General features: G+C 41.3%; 1 protein-coding gene across 4 annotated transcripts in view; it reads right to left on the reverse strand.

Moving 5' to 3' along the window:
• The window catches only part of LOC138740681 (sodium- and chloride-dependent neutral and basic amino acid transporter B(0+)-like), a 69,126-nt gene extending 55,073 nt beyond the window's left edge, over positions 1 to 14,053 (reverse strand). For 3 of the 4 annotated variants that reach the window (XM_069893673.1, XM_069893671.1, XM_069893670.1), the window contains exons 1-2: positions 13,849 to 14,053; positions 13,256 to 13,412 (exon numbers count right to left, since the gene is read on the reverse strand). In XM_069893673.1, coding sequence (XP_069749774.1) covers positions 13,256 to 13,412; positions 13,849 to 13,920 — 229 coding nt within the window. In that variant the 5' untranslated portion in view covers positions 13,921 to 14,053. The remainder of the gene's footprint in view (positions 1 to 13,255; positions 13,413 to 13,848) is intronic. The other variant, XM_069893672.1, reaches the window with a different exon arrangement.
• Positions 14,054 to 20,769: the final 6,716 nt, after the last annotated feature.

The raw sequence follows: 20,769 nt of genomic DNA on the forward strand, positions 1-20,769 counted from the left end.
AGCCTTCTTTTTAATGTTAGCCATAAATGAAATTATCTGACCTCTGTAAGAACCTTTAAAAGCATCCCAAATTACTAAAACAGAAACCTCCGCTGAGCAATTTTTTCTAAAAGAAAAGGTAATTTGATCGTTCATGAATTTCAAAAAACAGGGTTCTGATAATAAAAGGGTATTCAACTGCCATTGTTTAGTAATTCTAGGAAAATCTGGGATATTCATAAACAAAATCACTGGAGAGGGGTCAGAAATAAATATACTTTCATAAGAACACAGAAGAAATCAATTGCTGGTCTATAAGAAAATAATCAACATGCAAATATGTATGGTGGACATTGGGGGGGAAAAGAGAATTCTTTATCATCAGGATAAAGAAATCTCCATACATCAACAACCCCAGATTGGAACAAAGAAGAATTTATAAATATAGCCGACTTATTTCAATTAGCAATCTTATGAGACGGATGGTCACGTATCAGATCAAGTCAGCAGTTCAAGTTGCTGAGTGCTATCAAAGAATATATATTCAAATCTGGTAAAAGAGAGAAGAGACGTTGAAAAAAATTGATTCATCAGTATCTTGGGTAGATTTAAAATGGATGCCTCCATGAGGTCTTGTCTGTGTATGTTCTAGCTAATAACCCAAGTTTCTTTATTGCAGTAAAAGAAACATCACAGCAGCGATTATAGAAAATGTAGGAAAACCAAACCTGATTAAGAGATTAAATGGTTTAATAAAACAGAAACCATGTTTTGGATTTCCAAACTATATTCAGTCAAATAGTTTGTGAAAATCATTGCACAAGTTGAAGGCTCACAGATTGAAGTTAATATATGACTGTGAACAGTCTGTTTATTAACAGACTGAAGGCCAGAAGCAGGGATTAAAGTGTGTTGTTTTCAAGTTAGAAAGCTTAACTTGGATGTCTCAAGGTTCAGTACTTGGCCCTCAGCTTTACAACGGGTGATTGAAATCTAGTCACTATATGATGATACTTTATGGAGAAGAGCCCAGTGACAGAAGAACACAGAATTTGCAAAGTGATTTGAACAAGTGAATGACTAAAAGCAGCAATCAGTGAAATAAGTTGAGAAGGAATGCAAGTATGTAAAAAGCAGAGGGACAGTAGACAAAATGCTGGAGGGATTCAGTGGCCCAGGCAACTCGTAGGCAATTGATGTTTTGGGCTGTAACCCTTCAACTTGAGGTGCATTTTCACTAGAAATTAATGTATTTAGCCCATTGAGTCTGGCTCGCCATTCAATCATGAGCTGACCCATTTTTCCCACCATGCCCCATTCCTGGCCTTCTTCCCATAACCTTTGATTCCCTGGCTAATAAAGAACTGATTAACCACCCCCTTAAATACACCCAATGACTTGGCCTCCACAGCTACCTGTGGCAACAAATGCCACAGATTCACCACCCTCCAGCTAAAGAAATTTCTCCACATCTCTGTTCTAAGTGAATGTCCTTCAATCCTAAACTTGTCCTAAACTTTGTAATTTTTAATTTAGAGACAAACAGCATAGTAACAGGCCATTTTGGCCCACTTGTATACCAGAGATGTAGGCTAATTGAGCATCACGTACTCATGGGCCGAAATGGCCTGTTACCGTACTGTATGTCGATATTAAAAATTAAAAGGTTGGGCACCCCTGACTTTCCAACTATGGAAAACAACCTTTCTACTTCTAGTCTGTCTGTCCTTTCAACATTCAAAATATTTCAATGAGATTCTCCTAAATTCCAACGAGAGTAAGAGCTGTTAAATGTTCCTCATATAATGACACTTAAATTCCTGGAATCATTCATATGAACCTCCTCTAAACACTCTCTAATGTCAGCACATCCTTTCTTAAATGAAATCAAGGTTAGCTGACACATAAGGTTTAACCTGTGTCAGCCAAACCAGTCAAGGGGAGTTAATACTTAAAACTCAGCTCCAGGTGGAATCCAATTCAGGAAATCCATAATTTTATTTGGAAATTGGAAAATTTATGTTAACTCAGTCACAATGTGGGGAGCAATTCACACAATGGCATTGTCAGAGCCTGTTCACCATAGGTGAACATCAGGAAAATGGGTCCCTATCACCTTTAGGGAAGATGCTAATCTCCCACTTCTCCCTCAACATCCATTGGAGCGCTTTCATCCCTAACGTCGAAGTACTCGAGATGGCAGAGGTCGACAGCATCGAGTCCACGCTGCTAAAGATCCAGCTGCGCTGGATGGGTCACGTCTCCAGAATGGAGGACCATCGCCTTCCCAAGATCGTGTTATATGGCGAGCTCTCCACTGGCCACCGTGACAGAGGTGCACCAAAGAAAAGGTACAAGGTCTGCCTAAAGAAATCTCTTGGTGCCTGCCACATTGACCACCGCCAGTGGGCTGATAACGCCTCAAACCGTGCATCTTGGCGCCTCACAGTTTGGCGGGCAGCAACCTCCTTTGAAGAAGACTGCAGAGCCCACCTCACTGACAAAAGGCAAAGGAGGAAAAACCCAACACCCAACCCCAACCAACCAATTTTCCCCTGCAACCGCTGCAACCGTGTCTGCCTGTCCCGCATCGGACTTGTCAGCCACAAACGAGCCTGCAGCTGACGTGGACTTTTTACCCCCTCCATAAATCTTCGTCCGCGAAGCCAAGCCAAAGAAAAGAATAGTAGATTAGGAAAAAAGTGAAACCGGAGTCCCCATGGTGACAGATTTCCCATTTCCCTTCTGTCCATGACTGGAGCCAGTCCATACAAATCAATAGAAGAATGAACTGAGGGAAAATGCCAAATAATTTTATATGTCCTCTAAGAACTACAGTCATTGATAAATCACCCTTGTGCATTTCCTTTCACCTTCTTTGGCTCTCTATGGGCTTGGTGCAGAGCTCTCAGTGGCTCAAGCTTCTTCCTTGCAGTAGACATCGCCTACAGCCAATGGTAAGGAGCACTGTGCCTGCATGGCTTTCACTGCCTCTCTTTGAGGAGCAGTAGTCTCGAATCGCTGCCGATCATACTTAGCGCAGTGGGTCTGACAGGGTGATTGTGAAGGGAGGCAGAAATTCTGTTGTCCTGAAAGTAAAGAGCCGTTGATCCGCTTGGGAATGCCAATCCTCCTCTAAGGCAGGATGGTTTAGAGTTTGAGTAATGAATGCTGGAGGGGCATGGCCTTCTACAAGTCCCTTCCAGCAGTGGATCTCAAGATGGAGAGAGTGAGCAAATTTAAGTTATTTAGAGTCACTACCTTTGGGGATCTTTTCTGGGGCCAACACACCAATGGCAGCGTGAAGAAAGCTTGTCAGCCCCTCTACCTTCTCAGGAGTTTGTAGAGGTTTGGTATGACATCGGAAACCCTGGCAAATTTCTATAGATGTGGAAATGTGCTGATTGGCTGGTTCATGGTGTGATATTGGGACACCAATACTCCCGAGCATAAATCCTTGCCAAAGGAGGGTGTGGCATGATAGCATAGGTGGGAGAAGTGAGAAGACACCTCTCCCGACAGAACTACTTAACACCCAACTTTAAAAAGATTTTTTAATAACACAATACAAATAAATTTTACAATTATTATCATCAGTAACAATGAGGGAAAAAAAAACTACAAACTGTGAAAAAAACAATTCCGAAGCAAGTTGCAAGTACTGAAGATTTTGGGCCTACATTGGAGACTCAATTCCTCTTCCTTCAATATTGACGCATCAGCATCCAACAAAGGTACAGGTGACTTCAGTGCCACCTTCCCGGAGTAACTCCTGAACTACAGGAGCAATTGCACATGCGTGGATCTCCACACATGTGCACTGTACAAACTCCCATTCTCTCTATTGGGGGGTGACTCCTTGCAGTGCTGGATTCCAAGGGGGAGGCCGTGGCCCCGCAGACAGTTTGAACTGTCGTCTACTTCAATGGAGGAAGAAGAGGAAGATATCATCGAGACTGCAGAAGAGGAGGAAACTTTCCCGGTGTAAAAGGAAAAGGAGAGAGTTATATATCAGGGTAGGCCCTCAGTTAAACTTGTCCAGTAAGCTGAAAGTAAACCTAGGCCTGCAACTTCCTATTATGCAGACTCAGCAAGACAATTTTCTGAAATTTAATCTGATTTTGTCTATCAGCTTTGCACATTTTGCAACATCAGTTTTGATAGTTCATATTTCATCCCTTCATGCTATTGAATCTCATTTCAAACTGATCCTTCATCGATGAAAAGCCCTGGCTCATTTGAGTTGACAATGTTTGAATTTGTTTAGTTAATATATCAAATTGATAAGTTTTTAGCTGAACTCCAGTTACCTTTTTTAAAAATTTGAGAATGTAATGAATTGGACTCTCCCTTTACTCTTAGAGTAATTATAGAAGCACTTAAATCAATGTTGAATGGTAAATCTCCTGGTGAAGATGAATTTACATTGGAATTTTATTTTAAAAAATTTCAGGATCTCTGTTATAACCTTTAAAAGCATCCCAAATTACTAAAACAGAAATCTCCGGTGAGCAATTTTTACTAAAAGAAAAGGTAATTTGATCTTTCGTGAATTTCAAAAAACAGGGTTCCGATAATAAAAGGGTATTCAACCGCCATTGTTTAGTAATTCTAGGAAAATTTGGGATATTCATAGCCAAAATCACTGGAGAGGGGTCAGAAATTTCATTCTTTACCAGATTCTTTTTCTGAGGACAGTTTTCTCAATAAAGATAGAGATCTGTTAAAAACGGGATCTTATAGACCTATTTCTTTGTTAAGTGTTGATTATAAAATTGTAGCTAAGGTTCTAGCAAACAGACTGGTGAAATACTTACCAGTTTAATTCATTTGGACAAAGCTAGATCTATTAAAAATTGTTACTCTGCAGATAATATTGCAAAATTAATTTGTTTGATTCATACTTCCCAGAAGAAATCCAACTAATGGTCTTACATTAGATGCTGAAAAAGCATTTGATAGTTTAGAATGGAGTTTTTTTATTTAAAGTGTAGGAAAAGTTTAGGTTTGAATCTTTACAAATAAAAACCCTTCTGCCAGTGTGGTGACAAATGGCCAAATATCATCATCATTTTTATTAGAAAGATCTACTAAACAAGAATGCTCTTTGTCCCTGGCATTGTTTGCATTAGCTATTGAACCTTTAGCTCTATTGATAAGACAAGATGTTAATATTAAGGGTATTAAAGTTAATTTTGAGGAATTTAAGATTAATTTATTTGCTGATGATGTTTTGATTTATTTAATAGAACCCCAAAGTTCTTCTTAACCATTATATGAAAGATTAAAGCAGTATTGTATTAAAATGATTTTTTTTCCTAGAATACAATATCTTTTTCAATCTATTCCTTGCAAAGTTCCTCAAAAGTTTTTTAAAGATTTGAATTGTATAGTTAGGATATTTTTGTGGAAAGGTAAAATGGTTAGAGCATCTTTACAAAAAATAACTTGGAACTATGAATCAGGAGGTTTTATAGCTTCTGAATTTTCATAATTATTATTAAGTGCATAGCTGAGGATTTTTAATAGAATGTTTGAGTTGGAAAATCCATTGATATTGGCTAATATTGAGTTAACTAAAATCGGTGATGGAAGAAAGTGGAGCAATTTATTTATAAATGCAATTTTAAGTTATTGTCTCATAATCTACCTATCTTGGGACATTTAATTGAGTTCTGGAATATGATAAATGAAGAAAAAGGTGCACAGGGGAAAATCACAGGGAAAACACCTTTATATCAGAATAAACTTTTTTCTTTTAATAATCAGTTTCTGAAAATATAGAATCAGAAAGGGATTTAAACTGTACAAGATCATTATGAAGTTGGTTATTTTATTTATTTTCAAAGAATGAGAGAAAAATATGAAATTCCACAAAACACTTTTTTTTATTATCAAGTTAGAGCTTTATTATTGAATAATTTTGGACATACTTTATGGTTGCTTACGGAAGATGGAAAGAAAAAATTTGTATCTGAAATATATTTGTTATTACAGAGTAAGATGCCTAAATTGGATATACATAAGTCAAGATTAAAGTAGGAAAAAGATTTGGGAATATTAATTGATCAAGAAGATTGGAGAAATTTATGTAAAGATAGTATAATTAAGATTGATAATGTGAGGTACAATTATAATTTTATACATCAGTTGCATAAAAAAAATCCCTGCAAAAGATAGTGGACTCAGCCCAGGGCATCACAGGCAAAACCCTTACACCATTGAAAACATCTTTGGGGAACGCTGCTATCAGGGAGCAGATACAATAATCAAGGATCCACACCACCCAGTATACATCCAGTTCTCGCTGCTGCCATCAGGAAAGAGGCATAGGTGCCACAAGACTCACACCACCAGGTTCAGGAACAGCTGCACACCCTCTCCACCATCAGACTCCCCAACAACAAACTCAATCAGGGACTTGTTTAAGGACTCTGACTTTTGCACTTTATTGTTTGTTTTGCTCCCTCTCTGAATTTCGGAGTCATTTGTTTACATTTGTTTATTTATTTACGTGTGCACATTGTGTACAGGTTTTTTTGCGTTACCGATAAGTGGTAATTCTGCCTGGCCCACAGGAAAAAGAATCTCAGGGTTCTATATGATGTCATCCACTCCAAACTTATTGTGGTCCAGAGGTGAGGAAATCCAGGTTCTAATTACACAATGGGGTGTTGCCTCCCAGGTCTTGGAGTTTGGTGATCAGTTTTGAGGGAACAATGGTGAACTGTCATCAATAATGAGCATCCTGATGTATGCATCTTTGCTGACCAGGTGTTCAAGGTTGTGAAATGGCATTCATCGTAGAACGGATCCATGTCACTGCTCAGACAGGAGCTGATATGCTTCAACATCAGCCTTTCAAAACACTTTGTCACTGTTGATGTGAGTGCCACTGGTCAATAGTCATTGAGGCAGGTTGCCACACACTTCTTGGCCACCTGTATAAATGATGCCTGTTTGAATCAGATGGGTACCATGCCCTGCCAGAGTGAGATGTTGAAGATATCCATGATTACATTAATTAGTAAGTTGATCAGCATGTTTTTTTAATGCTCAGTGGGGTAGCTGTCCAAACCAGATGCCTTCCTTGGATTCATTCTCCTGAAGGCTGCCCACACATCATCCTTGGATACAGACGGGACAGGATTATCAGGGGACATGGGGGTGGGGAGGGGTGGTTTTTTCTTATTCTGTGGTCAAATCAGGCATGTAAGGCATTGATTTCATCTTGGAGTGAAGCCAATACTTCAGTTTAAGTAAGGTTTATGAAAATCTGCCCTTAAAATCCAACACTGTAAGCTTACTCAGGCTTTAAAGGGCAAAGTTCCATCCCCGTTATAAGTTATTCAAAATTTGAATCGCAAGAACATTTTTAAACTGAATTTTTTTAAAACCTGGATGCCAATGTGGGACTGAAAATTATAAAACATGAGGGGGATTTACAATTTCAACCAATGTCCTCAGTTGAGAATGGTACAACCAGCAAAACAGTCTGATGAATGAATGACTTCAGAGCTACATACTGATTTTCCTCAGAAAAATAAGGAATGAGGAATAAATAATAATTTAATAAGCAACTAACAGTTCTGAGATTCAATCCGTTATTCCCCTTTAACATGGAATTAGTTATAGAACAAGGAACAGAACAGCACTGTAAGAGGCCCTTTACCCCACATTGTCTGTGCAACAGCTGATACCAATTTAAATGCAATCTCCCCTGCTTGCACTTCATTCATATATCTCTATTCTTTGCATATTCATGGCTCTATCCAGAAGCCTTTTAAACATCCCTTTTGTGTCTGCTTCCACCATCACACCTGGCAGCCTGTTCCAGGCACCTACCACTCTCTGTGTAAAAAGTCACCTCACCTACTGCTTTTAAACACTACCTTAAATGCATATCCTCTGGTATGTGACATTTTACTCTGGGAGAAAGATTCTGACTGTCTAGCCTTTATATGCATCAATAAGATTAGCGCGGACATTGGTGACTTCAGGGGTTTCTACGAGGCTCTAAAGGCTGTGTACGGCCCCTCACCCCGTCCAAAGCCCGCTGCGCAGCTCAGACGGCAAAGTCCTCCTCAGCGACAAGATCTCCATCCTCAACCGATGGTCAGAACACTTCCAATCTCTTTTCAGTGCCAACCGCTCAGTCCAAGATTCTGCCCTGCTCCAGCTCCCTCAACAGCCCCTAAGGCTAGAGCTGGATGAGGTTCTCACCCTGGATGAGACATATAAGGCAATCGAACAACTGAAAAGTGGCAAAGCAGCAGGTATGGATGGAATCCCCCCAGAGGTCTGGAAGGCTGGCGGCAAAACTCTGCATGCCAAACTGCATGAGTTTTTCAAGCTTTGTTGGGACCAAGGAAAACTGCCTCAGGATCTTCGTGATGCCACCATCATCACCCTGTACAAAAACAAAGGCGAGAAATCAGACTGCTCAAACTACAGGGGAATCACGTTGCTCTCCATTGCAGGCAAAATCTTCGCTAGGATTCTACTAAATAGAATAATACCTAGTGTCGCCGAGAATATTCTCCCAGAATCACAGTGCGGCTTTCGCGCAAACAGAGGAACTACTGACATGGTCTTTGCCCTCAGACAGCTCCAAGAAAAGTGCAGAGAACAAAACAAAGGACTCTACATCACCTTTGTTGACCTCACCAAAGCCTTCGACACCGTGAGCAGGAAAGGGCTTTGGCAAATACTAGAGCACATCGGATGTCCCCCAAAGTTCCTCAACATGATTATCCAACTGCACGAAAACCAACAAGGTCGGGTCAGATACAGCAATGAGCTCTCTGAACCCTTCTCCATTAACGATGGCGTGAAGCAAGGCTGTGTTCTCGCACCAACCCTCTTTTCAATCTTCTTCAGCATGATGCTGAACCAAGCCATGAAAGACCCCAACAATGAAGACGCTGTTTACATCCGGTACCGCACGGATGGCAGTCTCTTCAATCTGAGGCGCCTGCAAGCTCACACCAAGACACAGGAGAAACTTGTCCGTGAACTACTCTTTGCAGACGATGCCGCTTTAGTTGGCCATTCAGAGCCAGCTCTTCAGCGCTTGACGTCCTGCTTTGTGGAAACTGCTAAAATGTTTGGCCTGGAAGTCAGCCTGAAGAAAACTGAGGTCCTCCATCAGCCAGCTCCCCACCATGACTACCAGCCCCCCCACATCTCCATCGGGCACACAAAACTCAAAACGGTCAACCAGTTTATCCATCTCGGCTGCACCATTTCATCAGATGCAAGGATCGACAATGAGATAGACAACAGACTCGCCAAGGCAAATAGCGCCTTTGGAAGACTACACAAAAGAGTCTGGAAAAACAACCAACTGAAAAACCTCACAAAGATAAGCATATACAGAGCTGTTGTCATACCCACACTCCTGTTTGGCTCCGAATCATGGGTCCTCTACCGGCACTACCTACGGCTCCTAGAACGCTTCCACCAACGTTGTCTCCGCTCCATCCTCAACATCCATTGGAGCGCTTTCATCCCTAGCGTCGAGGTGCTCGAGATGGCAGAGGTCGACAGCATCGAGTCCACGCTGCTGAAGATCCAGCTGCGCTGGATGGGTCACGTCTCCAGAATGGAGGACCATCACCTTCCCAAGATCGTGTTATATGGCGAGCTCTCCACTGGCCACCGTGACAGAGGTGCACCAAAGAAAAGGTACAAGGACTGCCTAAAGAAATCTCTTGGTGCCTGCCACATTGACCACCGCCAGTGGGCTGATAACGCCTCAAACCGTGCATCTTGGTGCCTCACAGTTTGGCGGGCAGCAACCTCCTTTGAAGAAGACCGCAGAGCCCACCTCACTGACAAAAGGCAAAGGAGGAAAAACCCAACACCCAACCCCAACCAACCAATTTTCCCCTGCAACCGCTGCAACCGTGTCTGCCTGTCCCGCATCGGACTTGTCAGCCACAAACGAGCCTGCAGCTGACGTGGACTTTTTACCCCCTCCATAAATCTTCGTCCGCAAAGCCAAGCCAAAGAAGAAGATTATAAAATAATGACATCTCCACTCAGCCTGAAACAACACAAGTTTGCCCAACCCCCTTTATCATTCATCCCTGCTATTCTTGGCACCATCTTGGTAATCCTCTTTCTGTAATCTTTCCAAAGCCTCTGCATCCTTCTTGTAATGGGGTTACCAGAACTGCACACAATACTCCAAGTGTGACCCCCCCCAACAAACATTTTGTACAACTGCTACATGGTTTCCTTGTAGCAGTTCAATGCCCCAACCATAAAAGTTGAGCAAACCATGTGCCTTTTTTTTACTTGTGCAGCCACTTTCAGGGAGTGACCATGGATACCTTTGCTCATCAGTGATATTAAGAGTCCTGGCATAATCTGCATATATTTCACTTATATTTGACCACAAAAGTCCAACACCTCTCACTCTGCCCTTATGTTACTGAGCTATATTCTACAGTATCCTTTGATAGTCCTCTGCAATGACCACAATTCCACCTGCAAATGTATTAACCCTTGCACCTATTTATTTTCATCCAACAGGGATCTCAATGTCAATCCATGGCCATAGATCTCCAGACACCTTTCTACCACAATTGTCTGTCTTCCCAATCCAAACTTTCAATTCACTATGGATTCCTTGTGAAGTGCCAGTTAATGAAGTTAACAAAGACGATGTGGTCAAACAATAATCCTGGCTTTTATTAGCATAAACTCATGGTACAATAATGAAAGACAATAGATGCATATACAGTTATATTCAAGGGAAGTGTCCTTAACAGTAGAGATAATGCACAGCCAATTCTCGTCCAGCAAGGCTCGCCAGAGAGGAGACAGGCAGCTTGGCAGACATTCACCACACCTTGCTTGTGTAACTTATGAATCAACCTATCATGAGGTATCTGGTCAAATGCCTTATCAAAGTCCACGTATACGACATCCACTGAACAACCTTTGTCAACCACTTTTGTCACCTCTTCAAAATTCTGAAACAAAATCATACTAAATAGTTTTATCGCTTTTGAGAATATAATTCCTAAATTATCGTCATCAGATTTTCAATTGAAATTTGTTAAATTAGTTTTGGTAATAGCGAGAAAATGTATTGCTGTTTCTTGGAAATCAGATGTTCCATTAACATTAGAAAGATGGCTTACAGAGATAGCGCTAGATAAATTAATAGAATGGTACAAACAAGGGGGCTTACAGCTACCAAATTTTAAGAATTTTTATAGAGCAGCACAATTAAGATGCCTATCAGATTTTTATCAAACAAGGGAAAAACCAGATTGGACCAGATTAGAGCTAGATAAAATAGGGGAGAAGGTACCTGAACATATACTACATAAGTGGGATGAAAAGCTGGTGCAACATAGGAATTCATCAGTACTGCACCATCTGCTCAACATTTGGAAGAAGATTCATGTAGAAAGGAATAAAACAAATGATGAACTACCAAAACTAATATTGATGAAAAATCAACTAATCCCTTTCACAATAGATAACCTTTCCTTTAGAGAAAGGGAGAGAAAAGGGATCAAAAGAATAGAAAATTGTTTTTCAGGAAATAAATTATTATCTTTTGAACAAATGAAGGGCAAATATGATACAACTCACGGTACAATGTTTGCATACCACCAACTGAAAACCTACAAATTGGGAAGCTGGCTGAGGTTACCAGAAGGAAACAATTTTGAATATGTGATTACAGACACAATGATAATTAAAAGATTTATAACAAACATGTACATCAAACTGCAAGAGAAAGAGAAGCTGTAAACCCAAACAAAAGTGGGAACAAGATCTAAACATAAAGCTATGCTCCAGAACTATGAGAAATACAATAAACACGAGGTTACGCATGATACAATATAATTGGTTACACAGGCTATGCACCATGCCCCAAAAGTTAAATAAATGGAACCCAACACTATCAGACAGATGTTTTCGCTGTAAGAAGGAAACGGGAACAACAGTACATGCAATTTGGGCATGTGAGAAAGTGGAAAAGTTTTGGGAAGATCTAAACCAGGTATTAAATAAAATCACAAAAAGAAACATACCAAAAAATCCAGAGATCTTTCTTCTAAGTAATATAAGTAGTAAAGAACTTGGACTCGATTTGGATGGAGCACAAAAAAGATTTATTATGATAGCCCTAGATGTAGCAAAAAAATGCATTATGTCAACCTGGAAATTAGAAGATAGCCTGAGAATACAGCAATGGTACATTGAAATGAATAAATGTATTCAATAGGAAAAAAATAACATATAATTTAAGAAATAACTTCACAGTATTCGAACAAATTTGGGAACCATACATGGAACGCAACAGAGAAGTCCTACCACGGACCTCCATCGCCTAAAATGACAGAAGGAGAAGAAGACGAAATGAACTGACCCAGTATGTAAAAGTAGAAGACACAAATTTCTTGTTTATTTTCATTGTGTGATGACATTGTTTAATGGGTTTAATGTATCATATATGTTGAACGTTGAGTGAGTGGGGAGGGGGGGTGAAGGAGGGAGGAAAGGGAGGGGGGAAAAAGGGGAGGAAATGACACTGTGTATATTCAAGAGGGAAATGTTTGTGTGTATTTTGGTCAGTATGGTTCATAGTGTGAAAAATAAAAGATTTTAAAAAAAGAAAGATGGCTTACAGAGATTCAAAGCTGTATTCCAATAGGAAAAAAAAACATCCAATTTGAGGGGTAAATACTCTGCATTTTCACAGATTTGGAGCCTTTATGCCAGAACAATGGGATTAAAATTATAAATAGTTCCTTCAATTCCTCCAGACCGGTGAAGTCTTCCCTTAAAAATGAGTAATGTTTCTTTGGCTTGGCTTCGCGGACGAAGATTTATGGAGGGGGTAAAAAGTCCACGTCAGCTGTTAGAAAAAAACATTTTTTTGGATCTTTGAGCATCTTCTGAAGCAATCCAACTCAATATATAACTATGTTATTGTATATCTTAGGTATTAGGTTTTTATAGTAGGGGTTAGGGTGGGGAGTAGGGATTAATTTGGGTGTATATGGATTTTTTTCTTTTTTACTTTTCTTTATTTCTGTATAAATAAATCAACATGTAAGTTCTGTAAAAATGTGATTTATGATTGTATTAATTGTTATAAATTGTCATATATGTGTTGATTTTAAATAAAGTACTCAAAAAATGTTTTATCCCATGCAGTACATTGAATTTAACATTCTTTTTAATCATTGAATTGTTCTGTTTATTTCTATCTACCATTCAATGAATTGTGGAATGTCTACAGTACCTCCGCCATTCCTGTACGCCAGGTAAGGGAATCTCCAGACGTTGCTCAAACCCACAGCACAGCCGATCATTGAGAGAAGGTAGTCAGCTTTTGAGGACCAATTGCCACGCTCCACATTCTCATCACCTCCACCCACTTGTTCACTGGTGGGGGAAGCCTGAGGGAATTTTTTTTTAAAATTAGAGATACAGCACTGTAACAAACTATTTCGGCCAACATGTCCATGCCACCCAATTTACACCCCATTAACCTACAACCCAGATACCTTTTGAATGGTGGCAGGAAACCAGAGCCACCAGAGAAAACCCATATAGACACGAGGAGAATGTACAAGCTCCTTACAGACAGCCCAGTCCAGACCTGATCGCTGGCGCTGTAAAAGCATTGCACAAACCAAAAGAGGGAATGGTTGATTCCATTATTAGACACAATCAGACCAGAAATCAGAAGGAGTTTTCCCACTCTAAGAAACATCAAGCTGTTGTTCAATAGGCAGCTAATAGTTGTTAGTTTGGTCACTGATGCCTGAGTGTGCCTCAGCAATTAGTAACAAACTAATCAGTTAATAACATGTTCGGAGCACAAGTACTTACTGTGTCCTTTGGAGAGTGTTCTTGATGGTCATTCTGAGGGAAATTAAATAGAGGCAATCCCTGCTTGTCCATTTTTCAATATAAATGAATAATAGCCTGATGATTTTGCGGTTTCTGTGACCAGCTTGTGACAGATGATTTTGATGAAAAGTATTCTATCCGCAGCTTATGAGATCCATGGAACGATTTCAGTGCTTTAGGTTTCCAAAAGAGTGCAAAGTCCAATGAACTTTTCATATGAACCCTAACCCTAACCCTGGTTCATTATATGAATTGTATACCTTTTGCTTACACTGGTTGGAGCTACATTTGAGATCCTAGGCTATGTTTCTTGTCGTATGGTTTTTCTGTCAATTTTCATCAGGACTAAAGTACAATTATTCTGCAACATGGAATTTAGGAAGATGGAGCTTTTACCTCCACACTCACCCACTTCTCAACCAGCGCTCTGTGTGTGTGTGTGTGTGTGTGTGTGTGTGTGTGTGTGTGTGTGTGTGTGTGTGTGTGTGTGTGTGTGTGTGTGTGTGTGTGTGTGTGTGTGTGTGTGTGTGTGTGTGTGTGAGTGTATGTATACATACATACAGTATGTATGTATATATAAATATAGGGGTAAAGAAGCAGGAGGAAGGGCCCTGACAATGGATGAGGTCAGGATCAGACATGTTAATAAAGGAATGATTAAAGGAATTAAAATGATTGGCTCCAGGAAGTTCAAGTTCAGGTTTAAACCCACATACAGAACATAGATGTTCAGCAAAGCAGACACCAAATGTGTATTTAGTCTCACCGATGTAGAAGAGGCCACACTATACACCAAATGCAATAGATCAGGTGGCGCAATGCACGTGTGGAGCTCTGCCTCACCTGGAAGGCCTGTTTGTGACCCCAGATGGCGATGAGGGGGGGAGATGTGACCCCAGATGGCGGTGAGGGGGGGAGATGTGACCCCAGATGGCGGTGAGGGGGGAGATGTGACCCCAGATGGCGGTGAGGGGGGAGATGTGACCCCAGATGGCGGTGAGGGGGGAGATGTGACCCCAGATGGCGGTGAGGGGGGAGATGTGACCCCAGATGGCGGTGAGGGGGGGAGATGTGACCCCAGATGGTGGTGAGGGGGGAGATGTGACCCCAGATGGCGGTGAGGGAGGGAGTTGGTTAGTAATAGCCAAGAGAACGTGATTCTGTAAGGGCGATGGAGTCAATATCTTCATCATATCAATATGATGCAACAGACTTAGTTCTACCTTCAAGTAAGCAGTTCCATTTACAACTCTGGTGTTTATCTGGTATTATCCAATGATGTGTAATATTGCACTGGTACATCTTGTCCACAAAATCTAATCTGTCTGATCAGCCTGGTCTCAATGGGATCAACAATAATCTTCAATAAGCTCCTCAATGAGGCCTTATTTGGATTTAGCCAGGAACACTCAGGTCCAATCACACTCTTAGATCAAGCTTAGGTCCAGTGGTAAGGGTAACCCTCCTTGACTTCTTGGGAGTCTTTTGAAAATTGAAGTCAATAGAGATCAAGGAGAACATTTTCAAAACTTTGTGAAGGTCAGCAATTCTTGATGCACCACTTCATTTCCTGGAACATTTTAATAGACATAGCACAAGAAGTTTATTTGGAATCTGGATGACAAGATTGAGCTACTGATAGTGATGGTATAATTTGGTTGAAATTCTGCAAAAGAATAATTTTACCAATGGGTTAATGAGTTGGATGAGTAAATAGTTATAACATGGTGGGAATGTAATTGCCTTCTAACATGTCCTTCCCTGTGCTGTAGTGAGATAGTAACTAACACACAAAGAATGGAGTAAAAGTAAATAAACCAAGATTAAAGACACCTGGACATTTCCCAGCTGTTTGCAGACACCACAAGGTAACAGGTTATTGTAAAAATAAGAATCACCAGCTGTGTGAAGCTCATGTGAAACTTGTAGGGTCTCACCTAGACCTGGTGTATAAAAGTTGGGTGAACACTGTATGCTTTGAGTTGGGCTCAGTGTAGAGAATGAGTTACTGAACTCTTTCTTTGCTCCCGTCCCTCCTTCTAGCATTATCAAGATCGAATAGAGAAAATGTTATGCTTAATTGGTTTTGCTGTTTGTTTTATTACAGCATGAGCTGACTTTCACATTGGTGTAGTTGGTAGGATCTCACCAAGACAGAAGTCACTTTGGACTGAGTAAGATGCCATCAGCATTCAGGATGCCAGAGGGAGGATAAAGAGGTGCCTTCAGATCCATTGAATCTGACTACCATCCAGGTTTCAGGGAACACTGTAGTCCCTCTTCTTAGATTTATCTGGCTTCCTGCCGAGATCCAGAAAAGAACCAGAATAGACAAGACAAAGCATATGAGACAGTGCAATATATGTATAAGGTTTATGGTTACACATGACTGCAGTGATTATACGGATATACAGGATTGCCTGAGGTTAAATTTTACTTTGATCAGTTGGGAAGAGAGGCCCAGATAAAGAGTTAATATGTAAGGCAGGCAGAATGAAAATATGGATAAGACTGATGGGGGTGCCCCTCTTCAACAATTGTATTACTTGTAACAGAAACATGGTAAAGAACTTCGACAGCTGTCAGGAGCATTAACAAATCGACTGGGTAATAAGCAATGGCAAGTCAGAGGAACGTGGTCCGTATGGAATATAGAAAAAGCAGAACAACTATTAATGGAAAAAAATGTAGTCAAGAAATGGAGAGAGCTTATACAGGAGTGGAAGGAACAGGGACAGAAAGAATAGCAGAAATCTAAAGAATGAAGCTGGAAGGAAGATGCAAGTCATAGAGGGATAGTGTACAAAGGAGGGTGCACCTAAAGGCTGGGAAATCTGACAGACTGAGTGTCAGTGTCATGACAATCAGGAGCACATAAATGGAGAGAGGATGAGAGCAGAGCTAGGAGCCAAATGGTAAACAAACAAACCCCGGGACCCGTTATCAGGCATAGCAACCCTATACTTGCACAATGATGAGGATGAGGGATGGAAAGATTCCTTCTGGGAGACCCCATCCATCACAACCCTATCACCTCCCCCCACCCCCCACAGACCCAGAGCAAATATACTAACCACTATCTCTTGCCACTAACGATGAAGGAGGAGGAGGAGAAGCTGAATGAGGTTTCAGATTCAGCTTTGTTGGAGAATTGTTGCTCATTTTGGAAAAAAGAGATTGGAAAAGGATGCCCCCCCCCCCCCCCACCTCTTCCAGGCTCCTCCAGGACTTTTGTTTCTGTTACGATATTGTGCAGGGTGAGAGGAAAAAAGGGTTAAAAAAAAACTCGAGCTGAATGTACCATTAGCAGTCAAATGAAAACTGCCCTCTTGAGTGCTTCACTCATAATGGAATGAATTTCAATGGTGTTATGGGTGAGGAAATAGGTTTGGTAGGTCTCAGAGGCAAGGACTCTGGACACCCAGTTTTGGTAGGGAAGGATTTTATTTACAGAAGGCAAGTGTGGAAAATGGTAACAGATGCAGTGTGCACATTTACACACACACACACACACACACACACACACACACACACACACACACACACACACACACACACACAAACACACACACGCACACCCTCACACACCCACACATCCACAAACACACCCACACACACCCACACCCCCACACACACACCCACACCCCCACACACATCCACACATACCCACACACCAACACACACACCCACACCCACACACACTCACACACTCAAACACACACACACCCACACACATACACCCATGCACACACCCACACACACACCCACGCACACACCCACACACACACCCACACACACACACACCCACAAACCCACACACACACCCACACACCCACACACACACCCACACACACACACACACTCACACACACACACACACACACACACACACAAGCTGGTACATACCATGATCAGGGGAAAAAATCATTATGATGCCCTACCACCCCTTGACTCAGGGCAGGCCCGGCTCTATGGTACTGGGGACTCTGATTAAACACTCCCAACCCTTTTAACAGAGCTCATCTTACCAACAGTTTCTCCAGTGCTCTTCCACATTTTCAGGCCTGGAGTGAAGTAGGGTGGTCCCAAGCTGGCAAAGAGAAAGAACAAAAAACACATGGCACCTTTATAGTGCTGGAGGGTCCAGCTCAGATTGTAAGCAGGAGTATATGACTCAGTGCCAGGAGGGTTAATCTAATGACAACAGCCAATGGCCCAGGGTGAGTCCAGTCCAGATCATTTATAGGGTTCCCAATTGCAAGGTAGGCACAAATGGGTGAGGAGAATTAAACCTAGATTGGCAGCTGGTATGTCCTCTGACTAAGTAGGGGACAGTGCTGTCACATGACAGCCACAACCCTTCCTAATATAAATGGGCATGGTTGATTCTTGGAAAGAGCGGAAAGCGACAGGAGAGTTCTTTAGCAGACAAAGAGAAAGTTTCTAAAGAGCCCTAACATGCTTCGTAACATGCTATAATGTGTCTGAAACAAAGATGAGATCTGCTTTACTAGAGCTTTGTAGAACTAAATTGGCAGACTAAGTAAGGTCACAGGAAGACTATCTATTCAACGTAAAAGCCAATTCATGCAGCTATTGGACATTAAAGCAACAGTCAATAAAGGGTAGTTCACTCCTTCGGTATTTACAATCCCACTTACAGTCTCATTTACTAACGTACAGCAGAAATGCAGAACAAAGAGAATTACAGGAGAAAAATTGCATATTGAAGTTACAGCTTGAAAGCTATCAATATCAGACCTTTGACTAATTTGAAGATTTTAATTTGATTGTAAACAACCCCTTATATACTATGCCAATTACACAATATTTTACCGTGCTGCAATTAGGCAAAGAGAGCAAGCAGGCAGAGAAAATTAGTTTTGATTATGAAACAGGGATGCATGTACCTGAACCTATGGCAGCATAAGTTAACTGAATTGGCTGGTGGTGCCCGAAAACAGATCACACATGTTATTTCAAAGACACAAATGCGTCTGAGCTGCTATGAGCTCTCTCTCTTAATGAACCATATCTGAATTTCCACCATCAGCCGAGCAGCCTTTTTAACACCGCCACGAGATGAACTTAAAGGACGAGAGCACGATTGTTTACAGCGTAATCATTTTTTTAACTTGAGCGTGACAAGATGTAAAAGCCAGTCCCATCGATGGAGCTACGACTTGGTTTGTTGACAGGTCAGCCTTAGTTGATGATACAGGTCAATGCCGTTCAGGTTATGCCATTGTCCAAAATACAGGTGAAGTAATAGAGGTGCCTGCCTTCCACCATCTATTGTATGTGCTGCAATTTGAATTGTTTGCCCTTACTAGAGCCTGCATAAATGGGAAGGGAATGTCATTTAACATTTATACAGACTCTCAGTATGCCTTCGGTGTAGCATATGATTTTGGAGTCTTAAAGCAGCATCGGGATTTTTTTGACATCCTCGGGGACACCTATTAGAAATGCCACTTTTGTTGCCAACCTGCTGGCGTTGCTCTCCTAGTCTATCCACCTTGCAATTATAAAATCTGATGCCCATACCAAGGCCTCCATCCCTTTGGAAGGCTTATGCGGATGCAACTGCAAAAGCTGCTGCTATAAGATGTCCCCTCACTGATCAGGCCATCCTCTTGGCGAGAGCTCCCTGCTCCTGGGCTTTTTCTTTTATAAGTGGCGTCACCAGGGGATGCGGACCTCACCAGGTCCCTCCGTCAAAGGGGGTGACACCAAAATGACCGTCTATAAAATATTTGTGCAGTGTTTCAGCAGAAATTTATTATTTTTTTAATAAACTAACATTTTAATATAATTAACATTTTTTGTAAGCCCAGTTTTCATGTATCAATATACCTACAAGGCTAAAACTCGATGCTAATTTACTTTTTGAACCTTTTAATGTGCTCCGGTCAGAGCCCCCTCAGCACCGCTGCCGCCACATCCCTCCTTTCTCAGCGCCGCTGCCACCCTTCCCCCCTTCCCCCTCTGGCTCATTGCCGTCGCTGCCACTGCCATCCCAGATATGCAAGAAACACACACCTGCTTCTTCTATGCTCGGTACACTTATACCTTCGGTCCATGGTGGGGGCGGCGTGACTTCAACCCTAGTGGCGCCACTACCTCATCACTTATTCAGAGAGTGCTCAACTACTTGTAAATAGAAGAGTCTTGCTTGATATAAGGGATGTGGTAAAACTTCAGGGGGATGCCCTGCTCATTTGATTAAGCTCTGGAAACAGTGGGTGTGCGCCAGAGATCCAGAAACTGAATTATAGACCACCCTGCTGGATAAATTTGTGTATCTGATGCATTTTTACCTGTTCTGTTTCATACATACATGCAACAACACATTTTATTTTATTTAAATGTTTTAACCATGCATGCATCAAATATATTGCAAAATACAAATATATTGAGTATCAAATTCATGGATAATACCCCAACACACCCTCCACCACCACCCCCCCCACCAAAGTCCCACGAAAGGATGAAGAAGACAAAGAAGGAAAATAGAGTGTTAGAATAGAAATAAAGAAAGAAGAGTAAAAATGAGAGTGAGAATGGACTGGTGAAAGTATTAAAATCCATCTAATCTACTTCATCGTTAATGGGATTCCACACAGGTCTTAGAGGCTAAGAAAAACATTTAGAAATCTAATAATTTAATTGTCTTTTTTTGTAGATATGGGCACCTTGCAATGACACATTTGGGTAAGGAGGGGATGGTAGGAGTGGGACTACAAAAGAAGTGGTGGCACCTTAATTTGAGAAAAGAGGCACAAAGAAAGGCACAGGAATTTATTATCGGTCCAAAAAACAATCCTGGTAAAGCAATTAAGTGCTCTCCGGATAGAACACGAATGCCCTCGGGACTGTTTGAGTGCACAGTGATTGATT

Source organism: Narcine bancroftii, chromosome 8 (genome assembly GCF_036971445.1).
Source record: "Narcine bancroftii isolate sNarBan1 chromosome 8, sNarBan1.hap1, whole genome shotgun sequence".
Taxonomy (NCBI): Eukaryota; Metazoa; Chordata; class Chondrichthyes; order Torpediniformes; family Narcinidae; genus Narcine; species Narcine bancroftii.